This window comes from Lactuca serriola, chromosome 1 (genome assembly GCF_051521515.1).
Source record: "Lactuca serriola cultivar US96UC23 chromosome 1, Lser_US96UC23_V15, whole genome shotgun sequence".
In the NCBI taxonomy this organism is placed as follows: domain Eukaryota; kingdom Viridiplantae; phylum Streptophyta; class Magnoliopsida; order Asterales; family Asteraceae; genus Lactuca; species Lactuca serriola.
In genome coordinates this window covers 114,895,711-114,914,288 of record NC_136408.1, presented here as the reverse complement: position 1 = coordinate 114,914,288, position 18,578 = coordinate 114,895,711, and the positions used below count along the sequence as shown (strand labels likewise).

The window sequence follows — 18,578 nt, the reverse complement described above, 5'->3', positions numbered from 1 at the left end:
AAACCGGATTAGGGTTACCAAAACTAACGAGTTTCGTTAGGTTTACCATAATCACCCTCAAGAAATTGAGTTTTCCATTATGTTCCCACATGCAAAATTCGATGAGGTTTTGGGAGCAAGCAGGACCCCAACCTGGGGCTCTGCCCCTTGGACCACGCTAGGGGCGCTACCCCTTTGGAAACCCCGGACCCAGGGGCGCTGCCCCCGGATCCCTGACTAGTCGTCGAACCGGCTTCTGACTCGATCTTATACATGTGTGCACTCCGCACAACCCCGTACATATATTAGAGTACAAATCATGAAGCCCCTTAGCTCAAATGTTAGTTCCAGTTAGTTAAAATGACATGGTGACACTAAAATCACCAACAAATATTTGGTCGGTTTGTTAATAATAACGCCAAAAGTAAGTATTTTATTAACTTTTAGATCAACACACCATTGTTTTCACTCTCACTCATTGATTACAATCTAAACCGCAAAACCTTCTAAAATTGTCTTCTTGTTCTTTACTTCATTTCTACAAAGAATATATAATACTTGTGTCTATATCGAAGAATAAAAGTTTCATGTTGCATTCCTTCTTTCATCCAATGCCTATTTCAGAAAAGAAAAAAAGAAAAAAAAAAAAAAAGAAGAAGAAGAAGAAGAGAAATGTGTTAAATAAATTTCCCTTTTTGGAAACTCAATATAGAACCATATAGAAATTGTCAAAATTTGGCAAAAATTTGAGAATGATAAGGACTTGTAAGATACCTTTCTTTGGAACATTCTCATTGTGAGCACCAATGTATCTCGCATTCTGAAAAATGAAAGAGTTAAATACAAGAAATAGCAATGTACTTTTATTGATTGATGTATTATAACATTTTACTTTCATTTCTTCCTATTATAGTTTTGTACTTTGAAAAAATATACTCAATATAGCAATTTCATCTAAATACAAAGCGCTTTTCACTGCTATAATTGAATAGATTTCTCAAAGTACAATGCCGTAATAAGGAAAAAAAAAGTACAATGTTATATTTGGGTAGATTTTTAAAAGTACAATACTTAATAAGATATAAGCTGAAAGTATAACACTATAATAGAAAGAAATGAAAGTAGGATGTGATAATATAAAAATAAATGTAAGTACGTTATTATTTCTTGCATTTAGCCCCAAAAAATACAATAGAATGATATCTTGTTGACAACAAAAAGATTGGTCCATTAACCAAATCACCCAACAAATCGTTGAATTTAGCAAGACCAAGTATTAAAGTTGAAGCGAAAAGATAGTACAGTTTGACTTTTGAGGTCAAAATGTATGTAACAATACTTCCAAATTCAAATTTTGACATGCATCTGTCACAAACTTGCATCAACATATTTTTTATTTGTAGTAGTTGTCATAAGGATTAGCGTAGGCATCAATTCTGTCTTGAGACTATAAAAAATGACATCAATTTTGAATCTGAAAAGAAGTTTGTTTGACCTGAAAAGTCAAAGAGTACTATCTCTTTGTAATATGTAAAAAAACTAACTCACTAAGTAAATAAGAACAAGAGGTAAATATTTTACCGAGCATCCTGGAAAGTATTAAAAGGATGTGAAGAACCATCCGAATATGTCAACACAAATTGTGTAGGAAGACCTGAAGGGATCTTTATCTACAAAATCATTATAAGAAAGAGATGACCATAATCAAAATTATAAAGAAGCTTTTTAAGGATTTTTTTCAATGATAATGGCTGACGGGCATTTACGTCCTTTGCACAAACAAGAAATTAAGATTGAGTCTCAATCCCCTTTTTTCCACCTTTTTGGGTGGGACAAAAATGTGCAATTTTTAATTTGCTTCAATCACAAGTTTTAAATTTAATACTCCATCTTTCCCATGAGAAGTGCAACAATCTCTATTTGTAGAAAGTTTCCAAAAAGTTACAAAAAATCAAGATTCCCTAGTTTTTTCATTGTTGAAGGGTAAGTCATTCGACTAATAATTAAGTAGGTATCCAAAAATTCAATTATTAAATTTATAAATGTATTTTTTTCAACAAGTTAAAAATTTAAATGCCATCAAAATCGCTTATTCAATTTCCCTTCAAGAAAGGATGATTTGCTTGCAAGTTGCAATTGAAACCAAATATGTTTAGGAAGTCAATATTAAAATACATCCCTAAATTTATATGCCAAATCAAACTCATATTCATGTCTATATAAAAAAAGAAAAATTAAATATCCTCCTACACATCTTAAATTGTGACATGTGTCAGACAAATGTATTAAAATATTATTATTTTCATTAAATATGACACATGTCATCATTTAAGATGGGTAGTAGGATATGTAGAAAGAAATTGTAGGAGGATATTTAGTTTCACATAAAAAAATATGAATGTTTTATTTCACATACCGATACATCATTGGTATATTCCCCTTGGATGAAAATTTCTTGTGTCCGATTGATCTTTACTTGGTAGTTTGATCGCCTTAAAGTGAAAGTTGTTTGCTCCCGATTCTCGGAAGAATCCATCTGCAAAAAACAGTCTCAAGTTTTATGAGCCTTAACAAAAAAAAAATTAAGGGTAAATTGGTCATATCATTCCAATTTCGCAAGTCAGAAACTCAGAATTGTCTTACAAACGTTCTGGTTCAAAAAATTATATGGATAAATGATTTATAAAAAGTATTTAAGAAAACAAGGTTAGGAAAAATATTATTGGTTAAATGCAAAAAATACTTTCATTTCTTCCTAACAAAACATTGTAGTTTGAAAAAATTACCAATTATAGCAATGCAATAAATATACAAAACATTTTTCAATGCTAAAATTGGGTAGATTTTAGAAAGTATAATCCCCTAATGAGAAATAAAAAAAAATGGAAGTAGAATGCTATGATTCTGTCGAATTTTTGACGTACAATAATACTCCTTGATAACAAAAAATGTGAAAATACAATATTGTAATGGAAATAAATGAAAGCAGGAATTTAGATATTATGATAACACAAATAAATAAAAGCACGTTATTTCTTGAATTAAGTCCAAAACTGAAATGAGGGCAAATTTGTAAAAAGTGAGGGGTTAATGTCAATAATAAAAAAGAAAATTAATTTACCAGAAGCAAAATACTAAATGATGCTTGACCAGCTGCCATATATTTGTCTATTTCTTCTTGCATTTCTGGATCTGTGAATTATCATATTTCAAAAGATTAAAAACTCCCTTTAAATAAATTATTCATGAAGATTACCAATTTAACCTTGTTAACAAGGTTAACTTACCACAGATTATCTTGTTTTGCTCATTGGCAAAAAGTCGGACTATTTCCCCCTGACAACAACAAAGTTTCTCAAAATTTTAGATTATCATATTGAAAATTTAATTTTTTAATAATATGTATTGTATTATTATTTATAAAAATTAAAACAGAATCAGCAAAAATGTATTGGGGCTCAAGCTCAACCCAAAACTCCAAAATAAAAAAGTACCATTGTATTAAAATATAAAGAATTAACAACTTAAATTACCATATCACATATATAACGTTGTATGTTGATTAAAATATCTAATTAAAAAGAAAACTTGATGATTATATCAACTTAATAGAAGGTTACTTTTTCATTTAGTTTTGTGCCATTGAAAATAATTTATTATTCTTTAACTATTTTATATCATATTATATATCCAGCTAAAAAAAATTAAAAGTTGGTATCGATTTTGAATTTAAAAATTATAGATTTGAATTTTTTTTTACCTGACGACCGTGATCATCCATTGGTATGCATTCAACAGCAATAAGTTTATCAACATCATCAGCTGTAACTACATACTCTGGATTTGTGGCTCCTGTAGAGAATTTGGAATGAATTACCTTTTTACCCTTTTGAGAAAAAGGATTAAATGCAAGAAGCAGAAATGTAATTTCATTGTTTCGTATGATAGCATCCTACTTTCATTTCTTTCTATTAAAAGTTGAAACATTGTACTTTAAAATTTGTAACGAATTATAACAATGTCATACATATACAACGCAATTTTCAAAGCTACAATTAGGTAGATTTTTATATGTACAATGTTGTAATGGAGAAGTAAGATACTATAATACATGAGAATTGAGCAATGAATTACCAATCATGCGTCAATGGGTGTGCATTAGAAATTTCTTACACTTTCAAAAATAGTTTAAATGCAATAGCAAAAAAATTGAGTATATTTTTTTTAAAGTATAATACCTTAATAAGAAAATAATTGATACAATGCTACACTTGCATAGATTCTTCGGAGTACAATAATGTAATAGAATAAATGCAAATATGTTGCTATTTCATGCGTTTAGCCTTTAGGAAAATACACACTTAGTGTAATAAATATGAATAATACATATATGGGTCCATCTCTCCTATTTTCCTTTACTATTTTTTGCATTTTTTGTCAAATAAAACTAGTTTTATATACTTACCCTCAATGTACTCCAAAGTAACATCTCGATGGTAATGAACCCACTGAAATACATGCAAATACATTATAAATATATACAAATATCAATCTCTTCATGGTTAACGTTATATTTTATATTCAAATTCTTGAAACTTATATATACCTGAAACATGCATTGTGAGGTCCCATGCAATGGAAATCCACACACTAGAAGTTTACCTCCAGGTTTAGCATCCCCAATTATTTGGAACTCTTTTATTCCCGGGCTATCTTCTATTGGAAAACATATATATATATATATATATATATATATATATATATATATATATATATATATATATATATATATATATATATATATAGTAATTTCATCAAGGTTTTAATGCAAGAAATAGCAATGCACTTTCATTGATATGTTTATTATAGCATCATATTTTCAATTCTTCCTATTATAGCAATGTGGTTTAAAAAATACATCCAACTATAGCAATGTCATCCAACTTCAAAGCAATTCTCACTGCTAGAATAAAAAAAAAAAAAAAAAAAAAAAAGAACATAAAGGTACAATGCCATAAATTTGGTAAATTTTCCTAAGTACAATACCTTAATATGAAAACTTTGAAATCACAATGTTGTATTGGAAAGATGAATTTAGGATGTTGTAATACACAAATATATGAAAGTACATTGCTATTTTAAATATCTTGCATTTAATGCTTTCATAATTGTGTTTGTTACCTTCTAAGTATGAATTACCTCGATCATTAGATCTATCACTATTCACCCTATTAGAGAACAAAAAGAGATTTTTCATTACAGAAAAAAATACTTTGGAAGTACGATGCATCAAGTTATTCTTTTCTCTATGGTCTCTTTCAGCTTGTGAAAATTGTTGCTGACCCTGCAAGAAAAAGAAATAAATAAATATTTTTTGCATAAACCTATAAATGAAATGATTGCAACTTAATGCCAAAAGAAATTCTCATGGCTATTAATTATAATATAGGGGGAGATGATAGTATAAGTTTAAACATAATCATGCCTAAACAAGCTAAATGAGTAAAAAGTTAAAGAGAATAATCCAAAATGCAAAAAAATGGCAACCTACTTTCATTTATATGTGTATCATAGCATCATAATTTTATTTCTTTCTCTTACAAACTATACTTCTAATCTTTTTCTAATCGAGGCATTGTATAATGAAATCTAAAAACTTATAACATTATACTTTTAACTTTCTTATGACAAATCTTTAACCTAATTTTCCAAGAACAACAACTTACGATTATACTTAACAATGCCTGAATGTTCATTCATTACAACATCATACTTCAAAATTCTACAAAATTATAACAATCACATTTTCTTTCTTAGAAAATATCTTCAACCTAAATTTCAGGGAACAATAACTTACGATTTGAAATTCCAACGAGATTTGTAGTTGTTTGATAACCACTGCCATTGTTGGACGTTGTTTCCGATCGATACTGAGGCACTGATAAGCAATCTTTCTGAATGTTTGCAATGAATTTGGTTTTGCTTGTTTCCGTATTTCAGGAAAAATGATTTCAGCTATCTTTCTTTCTTTATAACGAAGTTTGACCAAGTTAGATAAGAACCTACGTTCGTCATCATATTTTCTAATCATTGCTGGCCTTCCACATAACACTTCAAACAATATCACACCAAAAGAATACACATCAGATTCTTTTGTAAGTACTCCTGTTGATACATATAATGGATCAACATAACCTAATGTCCCAACTGCATTGGTGACAAGAAAAGTAAACTCCTGGTTTGTGGGGCCTATTTTAGACAACCCAAAATCAGAGATCTTTGCATTCCAATTCTCATCCAACAAAACATTTGAGCTCTTTATGTCGCGATGTAGCACCCTGTGCCCCTCTCCTACATCGTTATGCAGGTAATATAGTCCTCGAGCAGCACCAAGACATATATGAATCCTTTGCGCCCATGTAAGATGATCAGTGGCTAAGTGATTATCGAGGCTTCCATGAATCTCATGCTTATACACAATGATCTTTTCATCACCTTCATCACAGAATCCAACAAGAGAGACGAGATTCTCGTGTTTGTAACTTGAGAGCATCACGATCTCCATCAAAAACTCTTTTTCTCCCTGCCCGCACTTCACGTCCAACCTTTTTACAGCGACGGTGGTGGATGGACTGGTGGAAGAGGCGGAGACGACTGGGAGTTGACCCTTGTACACCCTCCCAAATCCACCATGACCGATGACGTTACAGTCGGAAAAGTTTTCTGTGGCTAATTTGATGGCTTCTAGTGGAATTTTAAGGTGGTTGAATTCCGGAATAAGAGACATACTAGATATTATTAAATATTGAGAAGATGATTGGAGTGTTGACACGCAGATAAGAAAGAACAGAACAGCAGGAAAGATATTTGTTGAATATGTTAAATGATTTTCTTTCGAGACATTCAGAACTAAAATTGACGAATAGAGTCGGTTGACGTTGACCAAAACATTTAAGAAAAATAAAGCCTCGAAAAGACCGTCCAAGTTCCAATCACATCGTCCCACAAGGAAAACAAGTCGGCCTTCAATTTTTTTTTTTTCTTCTAAATATCTGACTAATATTTATAAAGAGAATTAAAATTATTAAATTGTCTCCTGTCTACACAATAAAATCAACAGTCACCCTTCTTCCATCTCATTTTTATTTTAAATAATATATATAACTTGCAAATACAAATATTATATAATCTACTACTAAACTAACACCTAATATCACATATATTCACCACGGGACTTGAACCCTCAAACTTAAAGAGGGAAGACATCACCTGATACCGCTCGGTTTGGTGTGTGTGTGTGTCTATATATATATATATATATATATATATATATATATATATATATATATATATATATATATATATATATATTACTGAGGTACCCGCGCGATACAACAGTGCCGAATAGTTCCTTTTGGCGAATAGTTCTTGGGGCGATTACAAAGTTCAAGTCCGGACCTATTTTGTAGAAATTGGTGGACCTTGGACCAGACATGTTCAAGTGAAGGTCCAAATATTCACCCTAACCTAGACTTGGTCATAATATTTTTTATATCTTTTGATTTTTTTCATAATTTTTGATGTTTATTTTTATCAATGTTCATCCATTTATGTTTTTGTAATAAGTTAATATTTTATTTATCTTCTTTGTGTTATTTTTTTATATGTTAAAGTACATTATTATAAAGACATGGTCAAAAAATAATAACATAAAACATTAAACAAAACAAATTTTCTATTTTGATAATAATAAACAAAATCAAATTAAAAAATGAAATGTAGACTAATAATAATAATAATAATAATAATAAAAAAGTCAATGAAATATATATATATATATATATATATATATATATATATATATATATATATATATATATATATATAGCGAAAAGTGAATATACCCTTAAAGGTATATAAGCTTAAGTACCTAAACTCACCATAATACATCGTTTTGTTTGATATATTCATTATAATGTTCGTAAGCTTCAATCCCTAACTTGATTTACCTTCAAGATTTTTAAATTTTCATTATTATCTTCCCCTTACATCTCATCTTTTGTCGAACACCTACTAGGCTATATATATTATAGTTGAAAATAAAAATTATGTAAGAGGAAGATAAATATGAAAATTATAAAAATCTTGAAAGTAAATCAAGTTAGAAGTTGAGTTAGAAGAATTTTTGACAACTATAATGTATATATATGATACAAACGACTTAATATGGTAAATTTGGATACCTAAGCTTATATATCATTAAGGGTATATTGACAACTACAATGTATATATATCATTAAGGGTAAATTTGGGTATCTAAGCTTATATATATATATATATATATATATATATATATATATATATATATATATGCCTAGGTTATTCTATTTAAAGTAATCATTGTGTTATTGTATGCATAAATGCGGGCCAATCAAATTTAATTACTTTAAGAAAGTGATTAATATATATTATTGAATTAAATATAATTGAAAATATCATCTTAATTAATTACAAGGGTAATTTAGTAAATTAATATAGATTTAATAAAGGAAAATTACATTTTTTAAGGGATCATAGATTCTATTAATTTTAAAAATCCGATTTTACGTATTATAATTTTTTTAATTCGGACATTCCGACAGAATATGTTTATGAATATATTCAAAAATAAAAATATTCTTGAACCATAAATAATAAAAATATTCTTGAACCTATTTCTTGATCATGAATTTAAAACTTCTTGTAGAATTACAAATCCTTGAATAATCAATTGAAGAATAAAAATAAAAAACAGATTATTTCTTATAGAATATGGGTAACAATTGTTAAGAATTACATTTACTGTTAAGGAATAAAACTAAAAAAACAATCAAAACGGGAAAGAAAACATCAAAATCTAACAACGACTAATACATTCTAAGAGAATAATGTGGTCTATTTCAATCAAAAAGGGTCTTAAGGAAAGCAGTGATGTTGGCAGTGACAACATTGAGCTTCAAAGATTCAAAAACCTCACAAATCTAGACCATTGTGTCTCTTCTTTTCCTGCATTTCAAACTCACCAATGCTATCTTCTCTCCCACGTATGACACTTTTAACTGTTAATTAACAGTTTAACACAATCATCAATTTGAGATAAAATCATGAGAGTACGTAAAAACAGTTCAAGACTTTGACTTACTTCAATAATTTCAATCGGAAAGGCCCTTGAATCACTTGTATCTGGAGATTGTTGAATCCTTTTCTTCTTTGATTTTTCCGTTGACATAAACACTGTGTCCTGATCAAAATCGTAAACCCCAGATTCTGATTTTTGAGACTCTAGTTTCATTATCTCCTCTTGAATAATACTCCCTTGGAGGCCACCGACGACTTAGTTCCATCTGGTGAGCTTGAATCACAGTAGTCGAAAAATGTTTCCTCCAATCCGCCCCAACTGTATTTCAGAAATTGCAGAAGAAAATGATGGATTCAGGTTTAAACAACAAAGAGAAAAGGAGAAGATCATATGATTAGTTAATTAGTATGATTACCTATCGAATTCTTCGGTTTAGAGAAACATATTGGTCTCCCAATAGTTTTTATACCCACCTGTGCCGTTGCTTCGGTGCTCCTTGTCGAGAGCTCCGTTTCTAGGGTTTGTAATTCGAGAGCAGCTTGAGCTTCGTCGTCCGACTCCAAGCCGAAATCGGAACTTGATGCAGACCAAGGGGAAATCACGGCTGGAGGGACAAGGGTGGGAGTGTCGATTTGTTCAATTTAGGGTTTTCAGAAATCGCTTTTAGATAAAGAGGAGAAGGAGATTTAAACTGGAGAGATACCATGATTATAGGGATTATTTTTAGAAGTTATTATACAAATGACTAATTTACCCTTATTTATTTATTTAATTATTTAATTTTCTATTTAATTTTGATTGGCCTACATTTATGCATACGATAACACAATACTTAGTTTAAACAAATAAACCTAGCTCTCTCTCTCTCTCTCTCTCTATATATATATATATATATATATATATATATATATATATATATATATATATATATATATATATATATATATCAATGTTGTAAAAATCGTTTGACGGTAACTTGACGGTCGACTGGTGTTAAGGGATTAATCGCTCTTGATGGGGATTAATCGATGATTAATCGGGGACCATAAATTATTAATAAAATATTAAAATTAAATAAATATTAATATATCTTAAGAAAAAACAAGTACTTCAAAATTAGAAAATAAGAAAAATTGTAATTTGGAAATTTGGAAATACGAAAATGTGAACATGTTGGTATAATATTTGAAAATTTGAAAATTTGAAAATTTTGAAGTAAAAAAAGAAAGATGGTTTTTTGAATTTTTTTTAAAATTTTTTGACCCTTTTTTGACTTTTTTTTCGATTTTTTTTTTAACTTTTTTCAACTTTTTTGACTTTTGTTGACCGATTAATCCCGCCAAGGCCGATTAATCCCGTCAAACCCGATTAATCCTAAATTTCCGATTAATGTCCTAATCCTCGACAGTTGGAGGACGGCAAACAATTAATCCACGGTTAATCGCCGATTAATCCTGATTTCTGCAACCATGATATATATGTATATATATATATATATAACATTCAATCGAGAACATTTCTTATTGCAAGAACATTTGAGAACAAAAATCATTATTTAATTTGTAAGGTGACACTTTTGTAATTAAATAAAAAACTATCAAGTAATATTTATATAAATTAAAAAACAAGTTAAAAACAATTAAAAAAAACTCACTAACCTACTCCACTCATGTAACGTCTGCGTTTCCTGCTTGGCGTAATTATAAAATATGTATTTACGCCGATCGATGATTGTAACCTTTTTATAAATACGTTAAAGGGTGAACCCAAGTATTGAAATGGTATTTTGTGTTATACCCGTTTTACAACATTAGTTATTAATATTAAAATTAAAAATCGGTTGTAAAATATTATCTCTTATGTAATTGTAATATTTCGTATTTAGTTGTTATACTGATACGGAATTTATAAACTTATATTTTATAAGTTATAACTTATGGCGTTGGTAAGTTATAAGATTGCAATATATTAAATAAAATATATATTTAATATTGATTATATTAATCAAATAGTACATGTAACGTTTTAGTTTAAATTAATTAATACATTATAGATATGTATTTTAAAAAACGTATATATAAATTTGATTTATAAAGTAAACATATATTTAAAAAAAAAAAAAAAAAAAAAAAAAAAATTACATATGTAGATTTATAAGGTGACTCTATTGCCACACGAGACCAACGTGTGCAATATGTGTACATAACAAGGATAATAATTAAACATACAAACGTGTTTATTTTTTTTATTGGGTTAAATATGATACGCGTCAATTTGCATAACACATATTATATGAAGATACATCCACTTTTTCTTGGCCACTAAGCCATGCATTTTTTTTTACACGTAGCTTGCAAAGAGGCCTATAAATACGTTGGTTCTTTTTATAGTTTTATAATAAAAATAAGTACTTTCCAAATTATCTCTAAGTTATAGTCCGAAGATATATTCTCCGGAATATTCATATTATAAAAGCTTTTGAGATAATTTTTTTATATATTAGTTTGGTTATTGATATTTATATTTTTTTAATCACGAATTGAAGATGTTAGAATGTAAAGGTATTACATAATTAAAACATTACTAGTTATATTATAACTTATGTTTATCTGGTTGATAACTATTTTTATAGGACAAAAAAAGTTTATATAAAATAATTAACGAGACGTTATTATATAACTAAAATATTATTATTAGTTGTAGCCTATATTTATTTTGATTGGTAATCTTAGATACAATTTTTAACTGTTTAGATTGAGGAAAACATTCGAAAATACTTATAAATTGAGAGATACAAATGTTATATCAGGTGAGTGTATATATAGTCACTATCATCTTATACATAAAAATAAGGTATTTTCTATAAAATACGTGTTATGTGTATTTATATTGATTGTTTATTTGAGTTGGATTTTGAATGAATGTTTTATACATGTTTAAAATGATTTTAAATATGTATATATATTTTATCAACAAATATGTTGGGTATAACATGGGTAGATGAAATAAGTTGATGTGTGATAAAATGATGAGAGGCCTCGATGTTATTGTGATCCAGTCATCTAGCGGAGTATAGATGACGACCACGGACTTTTCTAGACAGTCCAATGGAATGTTGGCATGCTCGCAACCTGTAGGTATTAATGAGTTTGGTGTTCATTTATTGTACTTCATCCCCTACATGGTTGCCTTATTTGACATAAATTGCTTGGAAACCCCCAAAACAGTGTTGTCGGCCCGATGAAAATCCTTAGACTAGGTCCCTTGTGATAGTTGTTTTAGGGACGTAAGGTGAGGATAACGGGAATGGGTAATCGGGTTATTGTTGTTTGATGAAATTAATAAATTTATTTATTATGCGTTGAAAGCCTTATATGCTCACCAGACTTCCAAACCTGACCCACTCAGTTTTCTTTGTATTACAGGTAGTGGCAAAACAGCATAGTTGGACAATGACAAAGGATTTTGGATTATAGGCCTATAGTTGTAAATAACTGTTGTAAGGCTTATAATGTACTGTTTATGCTTTTGGTCTGTATCGGAACATGACATCCTAAAATTTTGTTATATAATGAAAATAAATTTCTTTAAGAAATGATTTGATAAATTTTTATCATATTTTGTTTTGGGAACAACAACTACAACTCTTTTAATCAAAGGATTACTCTGATTTTATTTTAAAAGCATAAATTAAATCGGTCTTTTCTAGCCATGAAATTAGGGATGTCATTGTTGGTATCAGAGCATTAGTTTAAGCGAACTAGGAATTTGTAGGATTTCTAGACTTAAACCTAGAATGTTAAGTGAAGATTGTGAGATGAGTGTTTATCATATTTTAGACACGAGCACTAGAATATTTTAGGAAAACGCTTAAAATGTTTTTATTTGCTAAATGTTATATGTTTGCCATATATGATATTATTTGTTCGGATTTATGGCCTGTTGTCGACCGGATCTGGAAACCATATGTATGTAGGATTATAAGCGTATGAGTACGATATTAGAACTAGCATGTAAACGTTTCAGAGTGATATAGATGATTTAAATATCTATCATGAATGAGGATCTAAATTCACCATTATTCGGTGTATAGATAAAAAATGGCAAGAACTACAAGCGGAGTTGGAAACGCAAACGGAAATAGGAATCAACAGCCTCAACCACCAGCGATTGAGCGGGTACCTGTTGTAGCAGCTGCACCTGGGCCAATGACAATGACTGGGGTACAAGCAATGATGCAGACAATGTTGGATCGTCAAATGGAAGAAACTAGATGTCTGCTTCAGTAGAATCGTGAAGAACTTACAATACCAATTGAATGACCCGAATTGAATGAAGGGTAATCGGAAGGAGGGAACTTCAGTGGGATTATTGGTTAAGGCAACCAACCTATAGTTAGACAAAACAACTAAGATAGAGGAAATGATGGACTTAGATGCAAGTACAAAGATTTTCTGACTTGCAAACCATCGACCTTCACTGGAAAAGAAGATCTGATCGGAGTTATGGATTGGATCTCAGAAATGGAGTTGGATTTCATGACATGTGGTTGCAAGGGAAAATTACAAATCACATATGCAGTACGTCAATTCAGAGGTGGCGTTGTTCGTTGGTGGAACACTCTAGGGAAGACCCTAAGCCCCAACGAGCCACTACAATTGTCATGGCCAGAGTTCTTAGTATACTTTAAACGCAAGTTCTGCTCGGCCCAAAATCTACTAGAGCTAGAGAACCAATTCCTGACGTTGAAGAAGGACAACATGTCCATTGATGAATACACCAATGCCTTTACAAACAAAATGGAGTTTGCTTTGCGCATCGTTCCAGACTAGCTGACAAAAGTTGACCAGTACGCAAAGGGACTTCAATGGGAGTACGTTGTGCCAGTGCGACAAGCACCTACTTTGGAGGCAGCTATTTGGGCTGCCAAGTCTGTTGAGGAAATGATTAAGGGGAGAACCGCCAGCAAGGTTGAAGTTGGCGAAAAGAGAAAGTCTGAAGAAACTTCAGGTTCTAGCAAGAAAAGCAAATTTTCGAAGTCTAATTCGAAGAAGTTTGGAGGAAGAGGAGGAGGCGAGGAAAAATGGTGTGATAAGTGCAAGAAAAAACACTTTGGGAAATATAGTGAGGAGGTAACTTTCTACAAATGTGGAAAGACTGGGGATTATGCCAATGAGTATCCGTCCAACAAGAGGGTATGCTTTGGATGTAACGAGGAAGGGCACATTTTGAAAGACTGTCCGAAAAGGAAGGAGGCAGCAAAACCCAACATTTCACCAAAACCGAAGGCGAGAGCCTTTCAGATGACACTTGAAGCTGCGAAGGAAGAAGTTGATGTCGCTTCAGGTACCTTTATTGTAAACGAATTGCCTGCCCAAATTTTGTTTGATTCTGGAGCCAACTACTCCTTTATTTCGCATGAATTTGTTAAAAAACTAGTTTTGTCTGTTGATAGACTAGTTAATGCTTTAATAGTCGAGGTTGCTAGTGGCAATTTTATACATGTTAGCCACGGCATGAAAAACATCTTCATTGACTTGAATGGGAATAAGTTCTATGGGGAATTATTGTCTATTGAGTTAAATGGTTTCGACATCGTACTGGGAATGGATTGGCTTAGCGCCAATGATGTCGAAATATTATGCAAGAAGAAGATAGTAAAAGTAAACCCACCAGGGAAAAAGTCATTTATGGTGTATGGGGATAAACGCAAAGTAAATTCTGAAATCATTTTCACAATGAAAGTCAGAAAGTGTTTGGCCAAGGGATGTACATCGTATCTGACATTCGTGATCGATGCAAAGAAGGAGAAAAGGGAGGTGTAGAGTATACTAGTGGTGTGTGATTATCCAGAAGTATTTCCCGGAGATCTCCCTGGATTACCTCCTGATCGACAAGTAGAATTCCATATCGACTTGTTTCTAGGAACTACACCAATAGTAAAAGCATCGTACCAATTAGCACCAACAGAGATGAAGGAGCTTATGACGCAACGTCATGAATTATTGGACAAATGTTTCATTAGACCTAGTTCATCACCCTGGGGAGCTCTGGTGTTATTCGTGAAGAAGAAAGATGTGAGTATGAGAATGTGTATTGACTAGAGAGAGCTGAATAAGGCAACAATAAAGAACAAGTATATGTTGCCAAGTATTGATGACTTGTTCGATTGGCTGCAAGGTTCAAGCTATTTCTCAAAGATCTATCTAAGGTCAGGATATCATCAGCTAAAGATGAGAGAGCAGGATGTTGAGAAAACTGCATTCAGAACAAGATATGGACACTACAAGTTTTTGGTTATGTCGTTTGGACTACCAATGCTCCAGCAGCGTTCATGGATTTAATGAACAGGGTTTGTAAACCATTACTTGATAAATCTGTGATAGTGTTTATAGATGACATTTTGATTTACTCGAAAAGCCAGGAGGAGCATGACAGACACTTGCGAGATGTGTTAAAAGTTTTAAAGAAGGAGAAGTTGTATGCAAAGTTCTCCAAATGTGATTTTTGGATTCAAGAAGTCTAATTTTTGGGTCATGTGGTCAACCGAGAAGGGATAATGGTTGATCCAACAAATATTGAAGCTGTAATGAAGTGGGAACAACCGAAAAGTCTCACGGAGATCCGAAGCTTTCTAGGATTAGCGGGATATTACCGAAGGTTTATCCAAGGCTTTTCTTCGATAGCTACTCCATTAATAGATTTGACCCACAAAGGATCTATTTATACTTAGAGTGATAAGCACAAAGAAGCATTCGAGTTGCTAAAGAAGAAATTATGTGAAGCACCGATTCTTTCTCTACCAAACGGAGTCGAAGACTTCGCTGTCTATAGCAATGCGTCTGGTGTTGGTTTGGGTTGTGTTTTGACCCAAAGAGAAAAGGTGATAGCGTATGCATCTCGACAGTTGAAGGAGCATGAAAAGAACTACCCCACTCATGATCTGGAGTTGGCAGTGGTAGTTTTCGCTCTAAAGATATGGAGACATTACCTCTATGGCACAAAGTGCAAACTTTTCACTGATCATAAGAGTCTCAAATATCTCTTTAATCGGAAGGAATTGAATATGAGGCAAAGATGTTGGCTAGAATTACTCAAGGACTACGACTGTGAAATACTTTACCACCCTGGTAAAGCCAATGTTGTCGCCGATGCTCTCAGTCGGAAGGTAAACCTTGAAAAGAAAATACCAAGAGCGTTGAGAATTGAAGTTGTTTCAACAATTATGGAGAGTATAATGAAAGCTCAGGAAGAAGCTTCAGAGAAGAATGACCAAAAGGGAGAACGTTTGGGCAAAACATTAGTGTTCGGTATAAGCAGTCAATGACTGAAGGTATTCCAAGATCGAATTTGGGTACCTAAGACAGGAGGAATAAGAGATCTTTTGATGGAAGAAGCTCACAAGACCATGTACTCGATTCATCCCAGCAACACGAAAATGTATAGGGACCTGAAACCCTATTACTGGTGGCCGACGATGAAGCTCGATGTTGCAAAGTATGTGGCCAAGTGTGTGACATGTGTGAGGGTTAAGGCATAACATCAGAAACCGTATGGGAGTTTAGAACCTTTACTTGTACCCATGGGTAAATGGGAAGACATCACTATGGATTTTGTGACTAAACTGCCCAGAACAAAGAGCGGTCACAACATGATTTGGGTGGTCGTTGATCAGTTTACGAAAAGTGCACACTTCATAGCAGCCAATGAGAAATGGTCTATGGATAAACCTGCTAATGCTTACGTGAGGTAGATAGTAAGACTTCACGGTGTGCCTTTAACTATTGTATCGGATTGTGATAGCCGTTTCGCGTCGAGGTTTTGGAAAAGTCTACAAGAGGAATTAGGTACGAAATTGTGTTTGAGTACAGCTTACCATCCGCAAACCGATGGTCAGAGAGAACGAACGATTCAAACACTGGAGGATATGTTGAGAGCATGTACCCTAGAATTCCAAGGTAATTGGGATGAACATTTACTTTTGGTAGAATTTTCCTACAATAACAGTTTCCACTCAAGAATTAAGATGGCACCTTATCAAGCTTTGTACGGACAGAAGTGTCATACACCATCTTGTTGGCTCGAAGCTGGAGAAAAGCAGTTTATGGGACCCGAGATAGTCCATCAAACTGCTGAAAAGCTGAAAATGATTATGGAAAGGATGTTAGCAGCTTAGGATCGTCAAAAGAGTTATGCTGACAAGAAAACAAAACTGATAACATTCGAAGTTGGTGATTCGGTTTTGCTTAAAGTCTCACCGTGGAAGAGACTTATTTACTAGAAAATACCCACCCAATACCATAAAGCCACCCACCAGCTGTCATCACCACCACCACCACCACCACCACTGCCAAATTACATAAATGGTCCATATGGTTTACCCGTCGTCACAAATTTAGTCCCTACTACCTTAAAAGATCAAATTACCCTCACATTAATAGACAAAGAACAACGGTCTATATTTTTCGGATTGGTTTTCCGGCCGCTGCCATACATGGCAATAAAGTTTAATTTGTGAGACAATTTCTTTATTTTTCTCATTTATTGCAAGAAATAATTATTTAGATTTCTTTATTTATGTAATTAGATGACATTGTTTATCTTTCTTTACTATATTATCTCAATGCAATTCAACATGTTACTTTACTTTACAAAACAATATCTTCCGACCCCGGCAACGCCGGAGAATCTTTTCTAGTTAATACATTATAGATATGTATTTAAAAAAAAACGTATATATAAATTTGATTTATAAAGTAAACATATATTTTAAAAAAAAAGTTACATATGTAGATTTATAAGGTGACTCTAGCCACATGAGACCAACGTGTGCAATATGTGTGCATAACAAGGATAATAATTAAAAATACAAACGTGTTTATCTTTTTTATTAGGTTAAATATGACATGGGTCAATTTGCATAACACATTATATGAAGATATATCCACTTTTTCTTGGCCACTAAGCCATGCATTTTTTTTTACACGTAGCTTGCAAGGAGGCCTATAAATACATTGGTTCTCTTTACAGTTTTATAATAAAAATAAGTACTCTACAAATTATCTCTAAGTTATAGTCCGAAGATATATTCTCCGGAATACTCATATTATAAAAGCTTTTAAGGTAATTTTTTTTATATATTAGTTAGGTTATTGATATTTATATTTTTATAATCACAAATTTAAGATGTTAGAATGTAAAGGTATTACATAATTAAAATATTACTAGTTATATTATAAATTATGTTTATCTGGTTGATAACTATTTATATAAGACAAATATATATATATATATATATATATATATATATATATATATATATAAAATAATTAACGAGACGTTGTTATATAACTAAAATATTATTATTAGTTGTAGCCTATATTAATTTTGATTGGTAATATTAGACACAATTTTTAACTATTTAGATTGAGGAAAAACATTTGAAACTACTCATAAATTAAGAGACACATTTGTTGTATCA

At 31.6% G+C, this 18,578-nt stretch overlaps 2 protein-coding genes across 4 annotated transcripts in view; both read right to left on the bottom strand.

Annotated features, from left to right (window-relative positions):
- Positions 1 to 18,578, bottom strand: part of LOC145097550 (putative receptor-like protein kinase At5g39000) — a 133,148-nt gene that overhangs the window by 44,356 nt on the left and 70,214 nt on the right. The window lies entirely within an intron of this gene.
- Positions 382 to 6,854, bottom strand: LOC145097583 (putative serine/threonine-protein kinase PBL28). 3 transcript variants are annotated; one of them, XM_079035173.1, is made up of 11 exons: positions 5,837 to 6,854; positions 5,161 to 5,323; positions 4,586 to 4,695; positions 4,445 to 4,487; positions 3,740 to 3,831; positions 3,267 to 3,315; positions 3,101 to 3,171; positions 2,396 to 2,515; positions 1,561 to 1,649; positions 754 to 799; positions 382 to 594 (listed from the first exon to the last, which is right to left on the bottom strand). In XM_079035173.1, exons 1-11 carry the CDS (start codon positions 6,764 to 6,766, stop codon positions 565 to 567), a joined length of 1,743 nt encoding a protein of 580 aa, XP_078891299.1. In that variant the 5' UTR covers positions 6,767 to 6,854; the 3' UTR covers positions 382 to 564. The 3 variants fall into 3 exon arrangements, with proteins under 3 accessions (XP_078891299.1, XP_078891306.1, XP_078891311.1); XM_079035180.1 differs by having other exon boundaries at positions 4,586 to 4,692; XM_079035185.1 differs by lacking the exon at positions 1,561 to 1,649.